This window comes from Neodiprion pinetum, chromosome 3 (genome assembly GCF_021155775.2).
Source record: "Neodiprion pinetum isolate iyNeoPine1 chromosome 3, iyNeoPine1.2, whole genome shotgun sequence".
Lineage (NCBI taxonomy): Eukaryota > Metazoa > Arthropoda > Insecta > Hymenoptera > Diprionidae > Neodiprion > Neodiprion pinetum.
Window position 1 is genome coordinate 30988428 of NC_060234.1, and position 23263 is coordinate 31011690.

General features: G+C 40.5%; 2 protein-coding genes across 9 annotated transcripts in view; one reads left to right on the top strand and one right to left on the bottom strand.

Annotated features, from left to right (window-relative positions):
- Window positions 1–1734: 1734 nt before the first annotated feature.
- Window positions 1735–6250, top strand: Ube2g1 (ubiquitin-conjugating enzyme E2G 1 (UBC7 homolog, yeast)). Its single transcript, XM_046615276.2, has 6 exons — window positions 1735–1908; window positions 3223–3325; window positions 3952–4049; window positions 4346–4524; window positions 4615–4737; window positions 5396–6250. The coding sequence occupies exons 1-5, from the start codon at window positions 1863–1865 to the stop codon at window positions 4693–4695; spliced, it is 507 nt and encodes a 168-aa protein (XP_046471232.1). The 5' UTR covers window positions 1735–1862; the 3' UTR covers window positions 4696–4737; window positions 5396–6250.
- A 2205-nt stretch (window positions 6251–8455) lies between these two features.
- Window positions 8456–23263, bottom strand: part of cut (homeobox protein, cut) — a 98310-nt gene continuing 83502 nt past the window's right edge. For 3 of the 8 annotated variants that reach the window (XM_046615269.2, XM_046615275.2, XM_046615268.2), the window contains exons 6-9: window positions 17447–17795; window positions 16043–16700; window positions 15667–15952; window positions 8456–14537 (exon numbers count right to left, since the gene is read on the bottom strand). In XM_046615269.2, coding sequence (XP_046471225.1) covers window positions 12757–14537; window positions 15667–15952; window positions 16043–16700; window positions 17447–17795 — 3074 coding nt within the window. In that variant the 3' untranslated portion in view covers window positions 8456–12756. The remainder of the gene's footprint in view (window positions 14538–15666; window positions 15953–16042; window positions 16701–17446; window positions 17796–23263) is intronic. The other 5 variants (XM_046615271.2, XM_046615274.2, XM_046615273.2 and 2 more) reach the window with 5 other exon arrangements.

Consider the following 23263-nt stretch of genomic DNA (forward strand, 5'->3'; position numbering starts at 1 on the left):
GTCCGCTCTACTGCGCGGTTGTTTCCAGACTGAGGAATTCGGCTGGCTGATTTTGAATTGGTGACGTCACTTTCTGAACATCCGACATCCAAACTTTGGTTTTGACCTTTAATACTATGTATGATGATGTATGATGTATGATGTATGATGTATGATGTATGATGATATGATATGATGTATAATGAGTTTAGGTTTCACATTTCATACAAGAAATACACACTTTATCTCTCCTGCCGATTCCAGACTCAAGCGGCCAGGCCCTTCGATGGTCAGCCGTTGACTGAAGATGTATTCTTCAGTGAACGGGTCGGCTAATAACGCTGCCGTTCTGCGACAGTTGGATGATGAAAAATTTCGCCCGTATCTTTCAAATGTGTGTTAAAATACACTCGAAGTTTTAAGCAGCTTCGTTCTTTCTCTCCCTATCACCTTTCTAGGTCTTTAAATCACTACGCAGTGTTAAATACTGTCTCATATACGAAGCATCCATTTCATCTCGTTCAGAATTAGCGCATCCGTTATGTGTTGCAGTTACTCTGAATTTTTTTCCATCGGAATACTTTTCGAAAAACAATTCCGCTCCTCCGCCCAACGCAGATGCTTCACTTGCGACCAGCTAAAATAGCGTTTCGATTCTATGCCTATGAAAATTCAAGATCGAGAGAGCAAATGAAAAGTTGTTGGAATAATTGTGAATATTGATGTTATGGATTACATGAAGTGCGTGTCGAATAGAATCCCATTTCAAATTAAATAATTCTTCTATTTTCAAGTTATAGCCGATTATTGTAGATAATGTAGTTTGTCCTCCTGGAAAATTATAAAATTTTTGCGCCTGTCAAATAGGCATCCGCCCTTACGCTGACGCAAACATGTAACTCGCTAGGCGTTCGGTTTAGATTTAACCTGCATACGGAGAATTTTTACGGATACATAACATAATGAATTAGCACTTGAATTAGAGACAGCTAAAATGTAAATGTTCTAGACGAATTTCCATGAACAAGTCGATTGCTCCTAAAGTGGGGGCCTTATATCCAATAAGGTCCATGATGGAAATTTGTGGATACGTCGTTTGATCTTGAAAAAATAGATGTTTAGTTTAAAATCTCTGAATAAGGTATTTTTGGACAGTTTTATAATAGGAGGCTAGTTAATTAGTCAATTTTAACTGCAGACAACACTTCGTTGATGTAAAATTTACCCGTGGGATTTGGTGTGTTTAAGGACTTATGCGATGGTGCATGGAAGATGCATCGATGGTATCATCAATAAAGAAGTTACCTGTAGTTACCGGCTCGATTAATGGGGATGCCGGTTTTCGGAACGCTGGGAGAAAAGCTCTACCTGTGTGTGATCTACTCGTGGCAACTTCTCGCTTTACCGGCGTCAACTAGCGATGACTTTGCGATCCTTCGACTTCGAGCATATACTAACGAAGGTAGCTCTCATGCCGTCAACCCACGCGTCAACCTCGCCAAAACTGCAGCCGAAATGATGCGTGAGAGAACGAATTTACTCGTTACAGCCTGTGCTCTCACTCTGCATCTGATTGGCTGGAAGGAAACATATTGGCCAACCAGGTGTAGAGCGAGAGAGGTAGGCTGTAGTGAACATATCCTTATTCTCTCTCACTTCTCCGCCATACTTTTTGTGCACGCGGGACTACCCCCAGCAGTGTATGCTCCAAGCCTTCGGCAAACGGTATAGTGTAATAATTGTCTGTTAGTGTGGCTAGCATGCTGACGAGGCCCGTTCGAGCTGGCAACCCTGTGCGCAGTACCGCTTCCGACGTACCATCTTTCCCGTGAAGCAAGAGTGATTGTTTTCAACTTTAGTCTTATTTAACACAATTTTTATTAATGTCAGAGCCACAGTCTACGCTTCTACTAAGAAAACAGTTAGCAGGTACCCTAAATATTATTTAAATACATAAATGCAAGGCGTGAACGGTGAATTGTTCGTAAAAAATGCTTGGTCATTTTTAGCTACGAAACGGTCGACCTCGCCAACACGGTCGATTCACATTTCTTTGTCAGTTGTGTCTGTCTGGGAATATCTTTAATTAAAATTCTACCGAGTACCGCGACGTACCCAAAATTTTGATCACAGATCCTATAAATTCCCGGCGTTAACTTGAGCGCAAAAATCAATAAAGTTACACCCGTGTACCCCTTTGAATAATGCTAACCTAGCATTTCGTTTTCTACCAGAGAACTGCCCAGGCCATGCGCCCTGACGTGAAATGCGTCACGAAGATTACCGTCTGCTTATTTTTAGCCTTTGCGTGCTCCACGTATTACGACGCGACCTTCTTCGTTTAAAAAAAACGCCATAGTTGACTCGAATATCAGTTCCCAATACAAACAATTTTTTCTCTTTATTATCTTCTACCTGTTCCTCCCTTCTCCTGGTCAACAAGCATCGTGACAGGAGTCGACCAATTCACAAGGTTGGGTCAATCTCTGGAGAATACCTCTGATTATTATTAGTCTGCAGTCATCTCCACAGAATCTTTTGAACGTTCACTTCCTTTGTGACAACTCGTCGTAATTTCACTCATTCGTCCGAAAATATGATACTGCATACGAATATGAAAAAATAAAAAAACGAATAATAAGTTATTTCGAGTACTGTAAATTTTATCCAACCCGTCATTTGCTAGAAACAAAATTTAGTCAATCTTAGATAGATTAATTGTACTCACTTTACAGTATCTCTTGACTATATATTCGTAATTATATTCTATTATTATTAAAGCCCAAGAACCTGGTATCTGTTTAGGTTTATCATTTCGTACATTTAAAATTCGGATCGTCTAGGGTCTTAATGTATACAAATCATTTAATCAATGGTCAATCGGACCAAATTGAATCCCATTATGCGTGACAGTAGATTTACTTATTGCCCTGCTTGATTGGGAATTAATGTAAAGCACGCTGCCTTTGTATTCATTACAATGTATCCATACAGCATTTGAAAATAGACGGTTAAATGTTTCCTTTCACTTGATATCATATTTGACAAAATTTGAACAGCATTCACATCTCTGAGCAAGAAGGCAGCTGCATCATGTGGAATTAAATAGATGGGCGCAAACTCGCATCGATTCGATCCATTTGTTGTCTTAAACAAGCTGATCCGTGCTTGAGTTTGATTAATTTTATAGCTGACGAAAAAATGTAATCCTATGTTTATTGGGAATTTTCTGTCCAATTTCAGAATTAAATAAAAACCCAGTGGAAGGGTTTTCAGCAGGCCTCATAGATGATAATGACATATATCGATGGGAGGTGCTCATCATTGGACCTCCGGATACATTATAGTAAGGATTAACGTAACTCTTTTTGTGGAATCTCTTATATCTTCTCATATTGTTATTTGGTTCAGTGAATTATAATGAAATGATGCTTGAGAGTACGAATTCCCACTTCAAGTGGCTGAAATTTTGAAATTTTTTCATCAATCACTCATGTTGTATACACTGTATTATGAATAATCAAATTAATATTGTTTTTAAGTTCAAACATTTTTGAAACATTATTTCTGAAATGCCTTTTTTCTGCATTTATGATCTTCGATAAGAAATAACAAGATAAGGCAGCAAGGATTATTCAACTGCAAAACTGTATCTTATTTTTCATTCAATTATTTGTAATTTCTTATCTTTTATCTATTTATGATTTATACCGACTCCTTGAAATAGTACTTACCTTACCGGGTAGATGAATAGATACATAATAGCTCTATTGTTGTCTCAAAAATATTTGTACTTGTATTGGCAAGTCCTAGTTCTAGTCTAGGGAGTCTACATTTTTTACATTGCATCAGTCTAATTTAAGTAGTTCACTTGCTGCAATTTATTGCAAGGAAGAGTTAGAATAGATGAATAACATTTATCCTTTTCTCTTTTCAAGTGCATGATATGTGTGAATAAATTTCTTTTTACAGCGAGGGTGGTTTCTTCAAAGCGCATTTACAATTTCCTAAAGAATATCCGCTGAGGCCGCCAAGGATGAAATTTATAACAGAAATATGGCACCCTAATAGTAAGTTGTTTCGATTTTTATTTTTAATACAGTTATAAAAAAAAAATGTATCTTTATGGTATCATATTAATTTTGACTTGTAATGAAGCTGCGAAGAGCATAGTAGTAACCAAACTGAATTGAACTGTTTGTGCAACTATGTAACTTGCTCGCTGAAATTGACTATAATTGAGATAGATATCCTTGTAATGTATTTGGACACAAAGAATAATGATTTTAAATAGTTCCAAAAGTATTGAATTCAATTAGACACTCAACATTTTTCAAGTTTTAAGTTCAACTTGGTTTTTTAACAGTCGAAAAGAATGGCGATGTGTGCATATCGATCCTTCATGAGCCAGGCGATGATAAATGGGGTTATGAGAAAGCATCAGAGAGATGGCTGCCTGTTCACACAGTTGAAACAATTCTTATAAGTGTCATCAGCATGCTCGCTGATCCTAATGATGAAAGTCCTGCAAATGTAGATGCTGCTGTGAGTAATATTTTCTGCACTGTGTAAATATTAATATTGTATTTAATAAAACAGTACTTGATTCATAATTAAACTTGTCAATGTTTACAGAAAGAGTGGAGGGAAAGTTATACAGAGTTCAAGCGAAAGGTGGCAAGATGTGTTCGAAAAAGCCAAGAAGAGTGTTTGTAGGGGAAGAACGAATATTCAAACGGAAAGACTTATTTAATTCTGGTATGTCATGTAATTTTTAACAGTAAATTAATTACTATGAGATCAAATCAAAAGCACGAAACAAACACAAGACAAAAACATGCGACCATATGGCCTTAAACACGTGATACATTTCCCCGACGTTACGATTGTTCTGAGGTCTACCATAACCCAAATTATTTTTGTTCTATGACTACAATTAATTTTGGTCTTCAAGTAGTAAAATTAAAATCATAGTTTCAGGACTGTTACTATCGTCATATGTTTCATGTCTGTAGGAAATAATGGGTAGTACAGCTTCAAATATTCTGATCTTATCTCCAAGATCCTTTCCACGGATTTTAAACTATGATCAAGAATTCTTCATTCCAGTACGTAGTATCCGTTCGCAGTAAAAGAAACTTACCAATTTGTTAAAAGAACAAACCGTTCGTTTGTAACATATCTTTGGTTCAAACACCCAGAATTATTTTACCATAACGTAAGATACGTCAAGTATTGAATAGTTTACATGATTCGTCTGAAATGTTTTGTCCCTCATTTTAACGTGCATAATATTGTAGTGTTCTCGTTATTGATTAGTTAGTGAAATATGTTCATTTCCCAGACTGCTGGATCTATAAAAAGTGGAAAAAGAAGTAGAGTTGAAAATGATTGACGAATTTGGTTATATCCACAGGGAAACCACGCACTGTATGGCATAAAACCAAGCGAATCATGCGGATATTGGAATACAGTGCCACTGAATACGGATTAGAGCAAACCTGGGCGAGATACCTCGTTAAGCTCTGTTGAGTCGCCGAACCATCAACAACGTACGAGCCATCGACATGAAAAACATGAAAACACACACAGCTCACCTTTCACACGATGAACTAATTTACAAATATACATAATACAAATCATCTGTACCAATAATACCCTAATATTAATAGTGATTGTAAACTTAACCCCCCTGTCCCTCCTGCCCAGCACTCTGTAATTTAAAGTATGTTTACGTTTATCACTCAACAATATTCCTTAGCGTCGTTTCATATTTTCTTACTTTCGTATTATAAATAAATTTTTGTAAAGTCGTAAAAAAAAAAAACAAAGAAGCAAGAATCGTTGACGTAAGCCAGTAAAATACAATGTGAATTACATTTATATCATTATAATTACCGGTACCAGACGTATAATTGCAATGATTGCAATATATATATATATATATATATACCCTGTGTGTGTGTGTGTATATATATATATATACATATATGATATAAATTTTTGCCGAACCGTAAGTTGCCAAAATAACGAACGCTAGTTAGAGTAATGATAATGAATAACAATAATAATGGTAATTATTAGTTGAATTAATGTTAAGTGCACACGTACATGCTGTGAAACATTGTACTCGCTCTTCGTCACTATGGTGGCCATTTATCCTTCCCCACCTCTCCGACTTGCGGTTCTACTACAAAACTTAGGTTGAAATTGAAATAATTTTGTCCAACTATATATAATAATATTGTCAATTAAATTTTAAAACAATGAATTTTCACGACTTATCACTTTTTTTTACCTTTTTCTATTATACATTATACAGCTATCGTTCTGTACATTGCCGTAAACAATCTGGTATTTATTACGAATGGTTTAAAATGATCTGTGCTTATGTCGTTTGAAGTAGTAGAAAAGTAGGAAAGTATATGTTGTAATTATAATATTGAATCGGCGTGACTATAAACTGAACTGAAAAAGAGAGCCAGTAATGTTTTTATAATTAAGACGATCCGTGGAGATGAATGTATAACATCGTTAAAGCACCGATTTGGCTAAATTGATAAAATTAGACGTGTCCAAGATAAAATCTAATCAATCCGTTAACTAGTGGAACGAAGTAGGCTCTTCCTTACATATTGTAACGCTGATTTTACTGCGATCAAGAGTTAATTACTGAATTCCAATACTGCATGCAGAATGTTCGGATTTTACGGCAAAAGAACTGTTGAACAGTGATCGAATTGAAAATCCTTGGAAACAGAAGCTAAGATTTAAAACGGTGAAATTATTCACTTGTAAGATTTGTAACAAATCTATGAATAAACAATAAACTAGCCTACAACTAGCTAGCGAGTGTTAAATACGAGCACGTTCTTTGTTCGTCCTGTTGTGGATTTTTTATTCCACATATTTATCACACCCTTTATCTAATTTAAATTATTACCTGCTTTTAAATTTAACAAAAATATTAGGTGTTAAATTTTTTATATAGTTTCTGTTCGAAGTTCGGCGTCAAAACTCAAAGTATTACTAATTGAGAAAATGTTCTCACGTTATGCACATCACAGTGATCTATGAGCGTCGGATCAAATCGTACAGGTATAAATATCCAAGCTCTTATTTTACCCATGTGACTGACGTTTTGACGTCTAAAATTGTTATTAGACGCTGCAAAATTATCAAGAAAATATGCAAAGCCCATGGTGATTAATCGGCTAGCATATCTTCAAGTGTTGAACGGCTGCAGTAAAAGGGTCAATTAAATTTAATCGCGGCATTGGAATCAAGCATGCATCGGTTTTTCTATGATGTCACTTTCTAATTGCAAGTCAAAAGTCCCCATCAATTAATTTCAACGTGAAATAACAAACAATCTATTCGCTCACTCCACCTACGGATTGATTCACAACGAATAGCGATGTTCCTAAACACGGAGGTATACGCTATTCGACGCAAGTCAGTAGGAAAAACAAAGTTAACTTAACGAATATTTCACTGAATGATCGATATGCTCACCAATCGCTTGATTACCTCCGAGGAATTATTTCGAGACCGAACGTGAATTCGTTATAGTCATTTAGTTGAACAAGAGTATGAATAATATGGTTGTGTTGCAAAAGAAATCTGCACGCATAGCGCGAGTGATTATTTGAATGAGACTAATGTATAATGTGGTCGGAGTTTCTAAGTTCATGCAACGATTTTGTGGCACCGCAAAAACCAAGTACATACACACTTTGATAAGGAACAAGTTGTTTCGTTTAATTAGACCACCGCCTTGCTAAGATAAGCGGTGCAATTTTATTACAAAAAAATTTCTAAGTAATATAATATTATGCTGTCCTGAACGCCGTCTTTAAGGGTTAAACTTGCAAGAAACATTCGGCCACGATCTGATCTCCCACGCAGCATCTTCAGATTTTGGCATTGTCGAATGTCTTTCTATTTGTAGTTACAATTAGGATTATACCGCGGTTGGTCGCGTGTTTACGTAAGGTATATTTATATTACGTACCTAGCACTGATTGTAATCCAGTTATGTCACTTGTCGTTATCCGCACTTCCGATCCTTGGCCGGCGCCCTTCCGGCACCTTAACAATCTTGCACCCGAAGACGATATGACGAAAATTAGAAGTTTCAACCCAAGCTAATATCGCGAATAACTGCTGGGTCTGTCAAATTCTGTGTCTGCTCAAATACTACCGGCACGGTAGATGTAACAAATAGAACATGGCAGGACGGTAACTTGAGATCTGAGAACAGATCGAAATTAAACAAATCGTTGCAACTGTATGCTATGGTTAGTGCCGGGTCGAGTACAAGCATTTGATACAAATAACATAACACGAAGTGAATTACGTCGGTAAGTAAAAAAGGCGAAATTGCCATTCGGACCAAGGTGTTTGACAATCGGTGGATGCAGTACTGAGGAAATGGTGCAGAGGATCGGAAAGACAATTTAATTAGTCGTCGTAATAATTTTGATACAGGATTTTTAATTTAGAAATTCTTAAAAGGAGACAGTGATATGAGTAATATAATTATAGGTATATATACAATGAAGAAAATCGTTTATTTAGGTTTTTGTTAAACGTCTATGCGTGCGTGCGCGTGTGTGTGTGTATTTGTTTGAAGTTGTGTATGAGCTACGGTACGTGGCCGCCAACTAAGAAAAATATTTTTATTAAAATTACTTTGAAAACGAACAACTAGAAAACCATGTTTGATATATAATGTCATTTACCGCAATTGTGTAAACAACCTGTTTAGAGAAAGTAGATTTTTTTTCTCATGGTGACATTTTTTGTATTTACTAAGAACTAGCCTCTCGTTATGACATCAGTGAACGGTGTCGGATTTTAAGTTTTACTAGACACCTAGTCGAAATCGATTTTCCAGTTTTACGGAATTGAGTGAATTTGAAAATTCGATAATAGTTTGTGTACGTTGAACACTGAATATACATAAAGCTTTATACATAATTGATTTATGATCTCGTAGAGCAAAAAAGATTGAGATTTGAAAATCGTCATTGCACGCGCGTATATAACAATTAATTATAGTTTCCGGTCTGTTCGTTGGCCACTAATTCCCTTTCAATTTACTGAGTGACCGTTTTGAGTATCGAAAAATTCATTCGAGTTAATCATTTTTAATTCGTAAATAATACTCAAAACAAAATTCTCAACTGCTCCCGAATATTTTGTATAATTAATAATTACGAATTTATCGCTAGATTATAACTTTTGGAAGATACGGATATATACATATATTATATATACGTATTGTAAATACCGTTGCAATCGAGGAAATCTAGAGACTCTTAAATTATAGTATACCAATAAAATCTCTCACCTGTTTTCCATATTTTGTATACCTTATTTATTTCGTTTTTCTTGTATAATAATCATAATAGTACAATTTAAAACAATAGTGCTCGTGTATTTATGTAATGTACAGGATATCTTTAGGCTATAGTACAATTTAAAATGAAATAAAAATCATAAAACTATTAAGTATTTTAATACATTTTTTCCACTACTGGATGACAGTGACAGTTCTTTTGATCGTATATCCGTGTATATCTCGTGAAGGGTATTTATATTTTTCTGAAGGTCTATCTACAATTTATTTTGTAAAATATTCATTAAGTTTACGATATGATTTTTCATGTTTCTATCGTAACGAATCCTATGCATATTCATATTATGTATACGAATTTTTACATTACATCGTTATGAATTTTTGTTCTTTTAATTAAAAGCTGTACCATTTAAATAATTAAAGCTATGATCTACGTTCTAGCGATTATCTACAAAAACCTATAGTGTTATGCTGGATGAATAAGAAATAATTATCGGCCGTTACCAGTTAGCCGTCGATTACTCTTGGCGACAATTAACGTATTGTAACTAACAAGGACGATAGTAGAGCCCATTTATGCATTTCTATCTCGCTTCGAGTTCCGATTAATGCGAATAATCGATGTTGGATATATTGTAGACAGTTAATTGTTACCATTAAACGATCCATTAGAAATATACGTAAAAACTTCGGAAGGGTGACCCAAATGATATTTTAAATTGGTATGAAAAGCTCGCCGCGTAGTATGATCAACAGAATAAAAGAAACAGCTACCGTGTTATTCAGTTGAAAAATGGATTTAAAAATGTCCAAGCACGAATTCAGTAAAATTGAACGGAAGTCGAGGATTTTCGGAATCCCTAACGCCAGTCACCGACGGAAAATTATTGTAGGGCTCTTTCGGATGATTAATAGATGCAAATTAAGTTTCAATTTGTTCTCCATTTTTAATTGTTTTCGTCGATTTCAAAAAATCGAATAATATATATATATATATATTGACCATGGATAATTGAAAATGTATTAAGCTAATTGAATTTAAATAATTTAGTTTGGTATTAGTGTTTTGAGATCGTGTACTTTTGCCGCTAGTTGAAGAATCGACAGCTGAAAATGCATTGACAGATAAAATGTGAACGAATGAATCAAATATCAATCAATTGCTCGATCAGCTGTCGGCTTCTACTTTATATATATACACACACGCACATATATAACAGATTCTGGTTATCAGTTAAGTTAGTACTAACTAACTTCAACCGACTAACTAGATAACTATCTAAGTTACAGGTTTTACATTAAATATATACATTGATATTTTACTATTCCGTAAGAAACTTAAATTGTAACGAAGGAAAAATGTCGATCACTGGTCTTTCTTTTGCAATGCCCTTGAAACGTTAGTGTCAGTTAAAATCTGATTTAATTACGGACTAGAATTTAATCATAGATTAATCGTAGCTTAATCTGGTAAATACTAGTTTGATTCATAACTTCGGGAATAACTTTTTATCTCTTTTAGATCATTTAGCAGGCATTATTATAAGTCTAATTAATATTACTATTGTTATTACTAGTTAATTACTATTATTATTAATATTATTATTCGCGTTGCTGCTATTTCATTTATTATTATTATTATTATCATCATCATCATCGTCATCATCGTCATCGTCGTCATCGTCGTCATCGTCGTCATCGTCGTCATCGTCGTCGTCATCATCATCATCATCATCATCATCATCATCATTATCATCATCATCATCATCATCATCATCATCATCATCATCATCATCGATATCCGTTATTACCTTAAATGTGGAGTTTGAATTTTTGTTCGTCGTTGTGGTAGGCCTAGGGTGTGGATATACTGTATATAATATTTATATAGAGTTTAATAATAATATGGTATAGTAATGTACAGGGATTTGCGTTTAGTTTCGTTTTGTACAATTATTTACATATAGATAAGTCAAGAAACCACACTACCATTCCACGTGTACATCTCACTATGTCTCATCTCGAGGTTGAGAACCTCTGGCTCGCTTGAAAGCATGTAAGCTATATCACATTGGCTTCATAAGCCGTTCGTTTTCACAATAATAATTAATGATTCGAATACCATTTACGATAGTACGTAATTATAACGCAATTATAGATATATGTATCATTTTTAAAAATGGAAAATAAGAAGAGAAAGAAAAAAGGAAGAAAGAGAAGTAAAAAGTCCCTTCCACGATTATTCACTTTTTGGCTACATCATTTATCATTAATTTTATAATAATAATAATAATAGCAATAATAATAACAACAATAATAATAATAATAATAATAATAACATTGGTAACGGTCTCAAGTAATTCTTTTCATTATTTCTCATGATTTTTTTTTCATAAATAGAGCGCTTAAAGCAAACATGAAATGAGAGAAATGAAATTTCAACCGAAAAAAACAGTCGTATCCGAAGAAATAACGTCAACAGATTATACTATATATAATAAAAACGATAACATGAATCACAATTACGTAATGATTTAGTTTAACTTAGTTAAAATTAATAATAATTTCATCTAATAACGTTACGGGAGATTGCACTGTGGTGCCCAAACTCTTTTGGACAAAAGTTCGGATACATTGATTTCCTTTTCTTCTTTTTCTTTTTTAAAAAGAGAATCGGTACTTATCATATACCTCATATATTAGCGTAGGTAGAGCAGATTGCCAAGTGCCAAAGCGAATGGTTAACAGTTAAACGAGTTTCTATGCGCTGTGTGCAACATTTCACGAACGTTTTGATGCGCGCATATCACAAATTAAATTGTTACCACACTCACCCGCTCTCGTTCCGTTCACTGTGCTAAAGAGTTTTTGATTCTGCTCTATTTTTCGGTGTAAATTCACCCGCGTCCTTACTCTTTTTGATGAATAATTTTTTGTTGCAGTTTTCATTCTTACTCTTTTCAGCAAGGTACAACCTGCGCCGGTAATACGGTAATGCCCTTATTGTAGGCAGGAATCGGCTCTAGCCGATATTCCTATCGTTGGCTTCTTTTTTATTTTGATATTATTTTTTTTTTTTTTTTAAATTTTTTTTTTTTTACAAGATTTATCTAAACTATTTTTATTTCTTTTGCATTTTACTTCTTTTTTCTTCACTAAGATCACTTTTTCAAAAGCGTACATATTTTGGCAAGTCGATAACGACGACATTCACTGTACTTCACTTCACTCTATAATACCTTGATTACTGATGGAGGAAAAGAAACAAAAAAGGGAAAAATAATTTAAGGAAGGAACGAAGGCCTGCGGGGGCGGAAGATACAGGGAGTTTGATATCCTTTCTCCATAATTCACGTCACATCAATATCCCATAGAGATCATGATCCCGTTGCAATTTATTAAACCCCGTGCAATTAATAATCCCACGTTTGATCCTCAGGCTCGTGTTTTACAACATCCTTAACGTTGTCCTCCTGCAGTGAATGCTGCTGCTGCGGCAGTTGTTGTTGTTGCTGCTGCTGCTGTTGTTGTTGCTGATGATGTTGCTGATGTTGCTGCTGTTGCTGCTGCTGTGGCTGCTGCTGCAAACTGGGCTGTTCCGAAGGGGGTCGAGGCGATGTGATCGGACTGTGCTGACCAGACTTTGGACTGGGCATCGGACTGTCACTATCCTGGAGGCCTTGTCCCGTTCCGGATGCGGACGAGGAGTCACTCCCGGCGTCCTCCTCGTATCTATCCTGCACGGGGGTTGGTTCGACGCGTACGGTTTCCTCGGCTTCTCGCTTGACTCCGTAGTCGTCTGTCTGCATAACGCAAACTCCGTTAATTATCACCTCGTCACCGGTCCTGGCCGGTTCCTGCCATTCGGGGTTCACCCACTGGGGCGCGGCCGGCTTTCTCCTGTTCGATCGGACCGTGGCCGGTGCCGGGGTCTCCGTAGGTTCCCGTTTTATGCTCCCCGCCGAACCATCCGAGTCCTCGCTACCGGGGTTGCTCATCGCGTCGTCGCCATCGTCGTCCTCGAACTCCTGGTTCGGCTCCCGTTTCAGAGCCCCCATGGAGAGGTCGAGTCCCGAGCATTGCTCCTTCAGGACATTGCCGACGAGGGCAACAAGGTTCGTGTTGAAGTACGGGGGATACGGAATCGGGACGTTCCCTAGGCCCAGCCTTTCCTTCTGGATCTCAAGTAGTCTTTGGTTGAGAAGTAGCCGGAACTGTACGGGGTCGAAGGGTTGGCCCGGTTCTCTGGGGGACTGCGGTTCCTGGGGACCGTGAGAGGACTGCTGCTTCAGCCGCATCCTGTGATTGTGGAACCAGTTCGTTATCGTCCGCGACGAGAGGGCGAGTTCTGCGGCGAGGAATTCTATCGTCGCGACGTTCGGGTAGGGGTCAAGATTGAAGGCGAGTCTAAGGGCCTCTTTCTGCTCCTCGGAAAAGAGGACGCGTTGTTTCTTCGCCGAGGCTGGACCGGGTCCGGGCGATGCCGCGTGGTAAAACTCGGCAGTGTCGTTGCTCGAGGTGTCCGAACTGTTGTCGTGACCAGGGCCGCTGTTCCGTCGCCTCTTGTTGGCCTCCCGCCGCTCGTTCTTCAGGGCCTGAAGCCGGTCGACGTTATGGGCGTCCGACAGCCAGAGTTGCATCCTTATGAACGGTTCGCGTCCCTTTATGCTCAGCATGTGCCAGGGCTTTGGTTTGCTCAGCAACTCACTCACCGAACCCTGAGACAGGCCGAGTACCGCCTCACCGAATATTTTCTGCCCGATATTGTTAGCCAGAAGAGCTTCCTTGATCTTCGTCGTTATCGTCTGGGTATCGAGGTCCTGCGTCAAGGCCGCCATCTCGTAAACACTCGGGGAAATGTGGGGATGAAGATTGCGCAACGGCGAAGGTGCCATTTGATGGTGAGGTGAGTGGATGCTCATTTGCTGTTGTTTCTTCTGCAGTTCCTGCATCGTCAGCTGTGTATGAGGGTGGTGAGGAGCGGTGGGAGTGAGTATCATCGGCGGCGGTGGCTGCGGGTGCTGCGGATGCTGCGGACTCTGCTGGGGAGGTCCAAGCTGCATTTGAGATTCCTGCTGATGCTGCGCCGCCGCCTGAGCTGCGGCCTGTGCGGCGGCTTGGGCTTTCGCTGCATTCTGGAGCTGCTCTTGCACGAGCTTCGTAGGCGGCATCGGTTTCATGGGGGTGCCGCAGGCTGTAAGGAAAAGTTTGGCAACGTTAGACGTGATCGGAAAAACGGAACGTCTGGTCATAGCCCAAAAGCTCCTTAGTAGGTACGGTGCTTCAGGATTACGAAGTAGTACCTTCGGTTCCACCCACCTACAACGCACCCAAACACTCGAAGGGATTTTTCGCAATGCCACATTAGTTGGCGTCCGAAGTTGATGAAAGTACGATACGTTGACTGGAGGGAAAATTCGGATGAAATTTTGATAATATTGAGTTTTACGTATTTGAAATGACTAAAAAAGATGTGATCAAAAATTCAGTCCAGCAAAATTTTGGTTATGGTAGCATGTGTACTGAAAAAAAAATCATATCTTTTGCGATGAAAGTGTACATGCGTACCGGCATCAAAAGTTATTTGCGCATATACACGGTCATCGCGAAAGAATAACATTTTTTTTCAGGACACGTGCTTCCATGATCTAAACTGTGTTGGAATGAATTTTTGATCACCTCTTTTTTAGTTATTTTAAAAACGAACAATCCTACATTATTGAAATTTTATCGGATCCCCCTCCCTTAAACTTGAAAAGCTAATAAATTGCACTACGGTTTGAGATTTTTGTATCATTTCTGCGGCCTTTACAGTTTTAACCAGTTTGAACGGGGTTTTTCACGAATAAATATGCTACTCTACGGATAAGTGGCCTTCCATAGAAATATTTTAAGTACCGGGAATCCCCATCGTGATAGTTTCTACGTATCGACGAGTGAGATTGAAAAACCGCCAGTGTTTGAGGTCACATACACGGAGAGAAAAATCTGAGAAAAATTACCCTGCTGTCTATAATCGTGATGTAAAAGATACTTAATGCATTTTTTATTGATGCATGTTACAAAAATTATAGGTTTTTATGAAAAAAATTACTACCTTGCTTAGAAACTATGTATTTCGGCAGCATAAAATTTAAAATGTGACGACGCATTTTTCTGATGCAGCACCGTAAAAACTACATTAGGTGTCTTTTACATCACGATCATAGTAACAGCAGGGTAATTTTTCTCAGATTTTTCTCTCTGTGTAGGTGGTTGGATTGCGTTGAGTAAGCTTTTGAGCTATGATTGGTGGAATAAAGTAACAAAACATCTATATTGACCTGAGTTAAACTTACGAGGCAGGCCGCCGTAGCCGCCGGTCCTCATGAGCTTCTCCGGTGCGATTTTATACTGGCTAGCGACAAGCTTGTGCACCGCGTTATCGTCCTCGAGGAACATCTTCATTCTAATGAACGGCTCGCGTCCTTTCTGCGTAAGCATATGCCAGGGTTTCGGCCTGGCCAAAAGATCCGACACGGATCCTTGCGAGAGTCCGAGAACGGACTCGCCGAATAGACGCTGGGAAATCGAGTACTGGGAGAGCTGCTCCTTCACCTGTACAGAAATCTTGGCGATTCAGTCTCCAGAATAGGAATGAAAGTCCAACGCGAAAACTGTCGCGTACGTTTAATAAACAGTTACGGATTTATGACTTACCCTTTTGACGATGTCTTCCGTGTTCAGGTTGTTGTACATGTCGAACTGCTGCTGCGTTATCGGTGGTAAAACCGCTTTCAATGGTCTCTGATTCGGCGAATGGTGAGTCGGGGTGGACGGTTGGCTGATTAAGCTATTTGTTATGGAAGCCATCCTCTGAAGCGGACTGGCTGCTGCTGCACCGGCAAACTCTTCGCTCGGCGTCATGGCTGGTGGTAAAATCGAGTTGCCCAGAGGTGAACTAGCGCTGGAACCACCCGGGGTAGACTGGGGTCCGATGGACTGTTCCTGCTTCGGTCGGACCAGGGAGAAAGCACTTCCCGCATGTCTCATTGCCTCCTCCATCTTTTCCTTGTCTTCCTCCGAAACTCCGTTCATCATTTTGGCCCGCGGGTCTACCTTGACCAGACTGAGGTCCTGAACACCACCGCCATTCGTTGCGAGATGGTGCTGCTGGAGAGCCTGCTGCTGAAGAGCCAAGAGGCCCGGAAGTCCTGGCAGACCGGGGAGTCCGGCTAAGCCGGGATTTTGCCCGGGACCAGAGTTGAGCTTTTGTAATTCGCGGTGATACGCGTCGAGGGCAAGGCGAATGTCGTCCTGCGTGCGATCCATCCCCTGCATACCCTGGGCACCGCTGAAAAACGGAGGAAACATCGCACTGCGATTAATCGAGATTAAGTGCTGTCCTCATTGATGATCAATTTGGCACTGAAGGGGGGCAACTTATTGCGCATTTATTGTGGAACAGGTGGGACATTTTTTAAATCGGTTCAAGAAAAGTGATCCTCAGCTTCGGCGAAATTAGGAAAATTGTCGGGAGATTGGAGGGATTGTTGAATCGCTTTAATTCTCAAAGCTACACGTTTGCCGGGTTTGAAAAATTCTCAATTAAAAAAATACAACTTCACTGATTTCATAATATCTGTCCGGTTTCCTTGAAAAATTAATTATTTGCAATACCTTGAAAGGAAGAAATATGGAATCGGATACTGTAACTGTTTTGAAAAGCTATTCGAAGTGCGGACGTAAGAGGAACATGCTTACTCCGGAAAATCGGGTGATTGGAAATCCCACCGGTGGATGTAATAAAATATCGAACAATAATAAGAGGGTGTCGGGCGTGTAGGAAGGTACTAAAGTGAGCTCATTGAGTAAATATTAATACTACATTACGTTTATGCGATGCTGTTAAAGCGCTTGAGATTTGGGGTGTTATATTTTTAGAACTATAATGGGTCCAATAGTGATGAGCGTATTTAAAATGTCCGAGGTAGGCATGCTAGAAAACTATTAGCATTATGCGCATGTGTATAACTCGTAACCGTAAACCGAGAGATATAGCAATGAAAATGTGGACGATAAAAGAATGATCTGAAAAACGGTCTGTCGGATTGGCGAGCTCACCTCGATGGGAAATCCCTGTGTCCGCGAAGATCGTCAACTCTGCGTCCCATCAGCTTGGCCAGCTCTTCTTGATAGATCCTCACAACCTTCTCCTGGGGAATGTCGTCGTTTTCGTACTTCTTTAGTCTCCTGTTTTGGCTGTCGATTCTTTCCTTGCTAAAGGGGCTAGGGCAGCCAACTCGATGCGGACTCTTGCTATCGGCGTCGTTTGAGGTGTCGTGCTGCATCTGAAGGTGTCCGGACTCCGATAGCATGTGGGCCAATCGTTCGTCGCTCATGTCCTGAGGACCACCGTCTTGGGGACCTCTGGCAAAGGTCGGCATTCCCTGCTCCTTGCCTGCAACACACTCTACGGGTAAGATACGACTTGCGATGCGTTCTCATGTCTTTCATCGGTTATTGTACGGCGGTAGTATTCCACACGTATATGCTTATATGTATAATACAGGCAATGGGCATGTAAATACATTGCAGGGGTTTTTCGTGTTTCGCACAAAGGATCTGGAATTTCGAGGATCTACAGTTCATCCCTGCGAGATAAATTAATATCGGCCTTTCCCTAGTTTTTTGCTGCCTCTTTAAGTATCACGCAGAACACGCACATAATGCATAGCTGGAAAGTATACGTATAACCGATTCCGAGAGTCGTCGAACAAAAAAGGACAAAAGAAGGACCGACTGAGTGAAGAAAAAAGTTATTTCTAAGCATTGGAACGACGATCAGACCACGTCGAACTAGAACGAACACCGACCGAAATTATCCAAAACTACTCGTTTCCTGGTAATCCGTGGGAGGTGGAAAAAAGGTGATATTAGAATAGTTATAATAGTCGTAGGTATAGCGGCAACAGAAGCAGCAACATCAACATCGTCGGAGACGGACTGCAGGCGTGATGGTTATAGACGAATGTTATACGTTGAGAAAATGAGCGGCACATTGTATGGTTAGAAAAAGCCACATCGCGTGCAACGGGCAATAGCGGCATGATCATCTCGACACGCAAGACAAAAATGTTAACAACACAGAGCCGGCGAAGTGGTACGAGCCGACAATGTACGCCTGCACCGTTGGTCATTGTTCGACGTTGATTTTACAACACTTGGTCGGCTACCCAAAAACCAGCTCTAACTTCGGCACCCTGGCTACAGACACGCACGAAATCAAAATTACATTCCAGCGTTGTTGCAAGCTTTCACTTTCGAAGTTTGCTCACCCTTACGTACACATGACCCAGACCAAGAATTTATAATTTAAAAAAAAAAAGAAATATATACAACATTATCTAAGAGCGTTAATTGTAGGCAGACTGCGCGGTAAAATACCGTGTTCGAATATAAAATCGACGGTACATTAGATACAACCATTATCTTCTTCTTTAAATTTTCCATATTTGCAATAACCTTGTAGGTATGCGAAGAGGGTTACACGTGACCCGGCTAACAATGTGCAGCGATTTCGCATGTAGACGACCAGACCGCTAATAATAACGTCACCCTCCCGCGCATTGCCTCAAATTGGAGGCAGTTCGGGGGATTCAGGTATGATTCCCGTGTAGACGTATAGTCATCGGCGCCATTCGAAACAGAGAATCGCTGGCACCGCAGTCAAAGTCTTCTGGCACGGAGTCAAGCGTTGCGACAATGCACCTACGTACGTATGTATATACATGTGTGTACGAATGTATATTGCGATATTTTTTTCCCTGGTTGATTTCTGTACCGTCGCATTATGGACGCAGTTACGTTACAAATTCCGCTGCGCGGTTTCCTCTTCGCGATCGGATCCTGTACTCGAATTTCGGCAGTCAATCGATAGCTTCGCAACGGATGCGAAGCAGTGACAGGATCTTTTACACCGGATACAGCAGGTTATCCAGGGATTCTTGATGCGGGAGACGACCCCAGGAGTCTTGTGATCAAACCACGAAGCAATTAATATACTAACGTAAAATCAATAAAGCAGCCCTGGATCCGGTGGAGCACCCATGATAATTAAAATATCCTCTTCTAGGCACCCTTCTCTTCGTCTTTCCCTCGTAACCGCGGTCTCCCCAACGCGAGAGTGTCTCGCACTACGTGTTTCTCCTCTAATTGACCAATCAGACGCCAAGATTTCGAGGGGATCAGCTGTCGATTGCTTTATACGTATTTGAAATGCCAAGATGTGTATTCGGCCGTTAACGAGAAGATCATCCTCACTTTTTCAATACCCGCCACCCCCTCCTCCACATTCATCATCAATGATAATAATCAACGTTTTGGCTCGAATCACTATATCTACATACAATCTTCGAAAGCAAGGGGGTTATATTCTCATAGACGTTACAGCAGACCGCGATAATTTTTTCAAACAAAGTTACGAGACCAATACGCGCAAACCGTACCCTTATAATTACACGCATCCAATCGTCAGCCTCGTCGGTGAAAATTGGAGCTTTTTTTCAAGCTCGTTCAATCTTGATAGTGCGTTTTATAGTTTCGGTCGCGAACCGAACCAAACGGAACATATGATAGGGAAATTAAGCTGAATAACGAAAACGATGCGGCGCGCGATGCGTGAGTCGGATTCGTTGGCGAATGTGCGTGAACGAAGCAGTGGCCTCGTTCCCCTTGCTACCCTCTCTGGCCGCGACGCCGCCGAGCTCTTTCATTTGTTTTTTATCGGAGAGAGCTAATATACATATTTCGATGATAATAATAGCTTGGCCTGAGCCGATAAGTAGCCTGTGGTGGAGGTATATATTTTTGAAAATACCTCGACTGTTTCGTGAACGATGTGATTACGGCTAATAGGTCAACGCACAGTTTTATCCTGCCGACGTGCACTTAATTTCCACTGATATATTGCGACCAAGGTATTATACCAGTTACTTTGGAGCCGTTAACACAGCGTGAGAAATTTTACACGAACATTCGTTTTCACGCACATGCGTACCTGAGCCTTGCACGCAGCGAAGGGTTGCGTTTCTTTCTATTATTAGGAATTCACAGGATACAATATATACGAGTATACGGCGCGGTATATTCGATGGAGGATTTTCGGAAGAAATCTCGAACCTGTCGGAATGGCGTTTGGCAAAGCGAATTCACTGTTTGACAACCTGCCGAACGAAAAAATGTCTACGATACTACCGAAGGCCTGCAGTCTCCGGGATATTTGACACCCGGTTTCTTATTTCCCTTTCAAGATAATTGTTCTTTCGCGCGAATCAATTGAAAACGAGAAACGTCGAAACGCACGTCCAAATGGACCTCGCGTTGATTATCAGCGCTTTTCGAGGTGACAACTTTACGCTACTCATCGGTGTACAAAATTAGCCGCCGTTGAGCCCATAGAAACGGAGGTTCCCATGTGTTCTCCATCGTCTGGGGCAGGGAAGTAGGCACGAAGTTGCGTGGGTGGGCCAAGTCGACGGTGAATAGGGTCAGAGGTCGGAGCGGTCGGCGATCAAGGGTCACTTCCATTACGCCGTTTCCTTCCGCGACCCTTTGGGCGCCGATCTGATTTACCGACCCGACGCCTCGACGTCGTGGCGTCCCGACGGTGCGACGCCCTCGGCGCGAATTCCGAACCGCAACCGGGCCGCGTTCAGGTTAGGAAAATTATCGAAATCCGCGTTGAATTAAACGCTCGTAAAACAGCGCGATGCGTCAACGGTCCAATTTTCCCCAGAGTTTTTTGCCGTCATAAAAGTGGCGGTAGGTAGGTATAACGGGTAAAAAAACAACCTAATTCGTCAGCGCGAAGCGAGCTTTTATCGCGACATCTAAACGCGACCGGCTGAGATACCGACAACGCATTGACGCGCGACCCCGAACCTGTCACTCCGACAACTGCCATTGAATTAGTGAATTATGGAATTACTCAATTCCTGAATATTTTAAATGTCTTTTATCCGCGGCGCATTATAGTTATACCTACACAACCGGACGGACGAGGCCGACGGCATTGTTATTATCATATCGCTACCTACCGACATCCTTTTCAATTGATATTAATACCTGGTTGAAAAAAAATTGACAACCAAAGGCAACCTGTTGTTGCGGCAACAATGGGGCAATACCTGCAGCATTAAATGGGACAAACGTTCTCGGTCGATTCACCGCGTGTGGCTCGCATTCGCAACGTGTATATTCCAATGTACACAGGTATACGTGTTATAACAGTGCCGTAGAGTCGGGCTGCATAACGGCTCGTTGATCTTATCGATTTACGTCGCCCGGTTGTCCCCTATTTTCTATGAGCTGCTCGGTGCAGCAATTATGCACACAACAACGGAAGACTCGCGCCGCGAAAACAATTGGTATTTCTTAAGTCCGTGGTCGGATTCCCATGAAATTATAACAACTTTCGCAATCGAGTATCATAGGTATTGTTCCGGCGGTCCGACGGGTTTATAACGCCAGGGGATTTCACCAGCGCGAGCACTGCTCGTGGTGATTTGGTTTTTAGAATCGCCAAGCGTTATGCACGGGCAAAAATTTCACGACTGGGTAATTGGCGAGAAATGTCATTTACTTTCAGTCTTTGTCTTACGTGACGCATCGTCGTTTTACTTTTGTCGTCATATTTCTATTCTTGTATTTTTTCCTTCCATTTTTTTCTTCATTGACATGTTTTAAATGCGCGACGTGCCGCGCCGTTTCCTTTCGTCATCGCAAACTCGGCGAACCGTGCGGTAGGCTAGTTGTAAAACTCGTCGGTATAATTACCATTGAAATGTGTAATATTTCTTTCTACGAAACTGTTATACGGCAGGCGAAGAGTTGAAAACGAGGTGTCCGATCTCCTCGAGGGACTCGGCAAAATAAGCGACAAGTGCGGTGCCCGTTGAGAGATGGATATAATTCTCTCGAAGGGTGAAGATATTGCACCTAACGTGCATGTACACCTGGTTCGTTTGCGCACATCTAGGCGTAGGGAATAGGGGGGGGGGGGGGGGGGGGGGGGATGGGGGGGGGGGGGTGGAGGTAGCGCGTATAACGCGAGCTTTACACTGGTACTACTTTTGCCCACCTACCGTAACGAGTCGTTAGCAAAGATATTTAACGGGGAGGATCAACTTATCTTTTTATCGTTTTATCGCCGACCTTATATACTACTTGCGCGGCGTTGCCGCCACGGTAGGATGCCTTTCATGCGGAATAAAGGCGTTGATTTTTGCCCATAAATCACAACTGCTTATGGAAGTTTCAGACAAAGCTTCGAGTATATTTATCCCATTGAGTCTTGCCTCATTGTATTTATAAACAGCCGGGAAGCACAAAACCTCCAATAATTAGCGATCAAAACAAGAGGGGGCCGCGAGCTCCGGTCTTGCCTTTCCTCCTTCTTCATCTTTGCCCTCTTCTTCCTCTACTTTCCCCGCTTATGCGGTACGCTAAGCACTTACTTGCAGGTGTTTGTGAAACAAATAAATTGTTACGTCGTAAAGTTCAGCTGTACAACACGGTAGCGACGCAAGTTGCGGTTTCGTTGGAGAGAGAAAAAGAAACCATAATAAATAAATAATAATAAAAGATATAAATTATGAAAATCTATTACATACCGTTACACAAAACACCGCAGAATTCGTTTAATTTTCGAAGAAGTCGTTGCGGATGAAAGTGTGAAGAAAAAAATCGCAAAAGAAACACGACAATGACGAAAATGTAATAACATAAGGAAGGAGAGGAATGTGGAATTGAGAGTGATTGCGGATCGTGACAACTTCCGTGCGGAACTAATAATTCCGCGATTCAATGCAATCAACCAAAAGTGTAAATTACCTTTGGTAAATACAGACCGGCATCTCTGAATCTCTCGGATCCCTTCCT

Excerpts from the sequence above, each read along its gene's own strand:
- Ube2g1 (XM_046615276.2), top strand. The coding sequence starts at position 1,863 with ATGTCAGAGCCACAGTCTACGCTTCTACTAAGAAAACAGTTAGCAG. Across the intron at positions 1,909-3,222 it reads ACTAAGAAAACAGTTAGCAG|AATTAAATAAAAACCCAGTG; the intron begins GTACCCTAAATA and ends GTCCAATTTCAG. Across the intron at positions 4,525-4,614 it reads CTGCAAATGTAGATGCTGCT|AAAGAGTGGAGGGAAAGTTA; the intron begins GTGAGTAATATT and ends CAATGTTTACAG.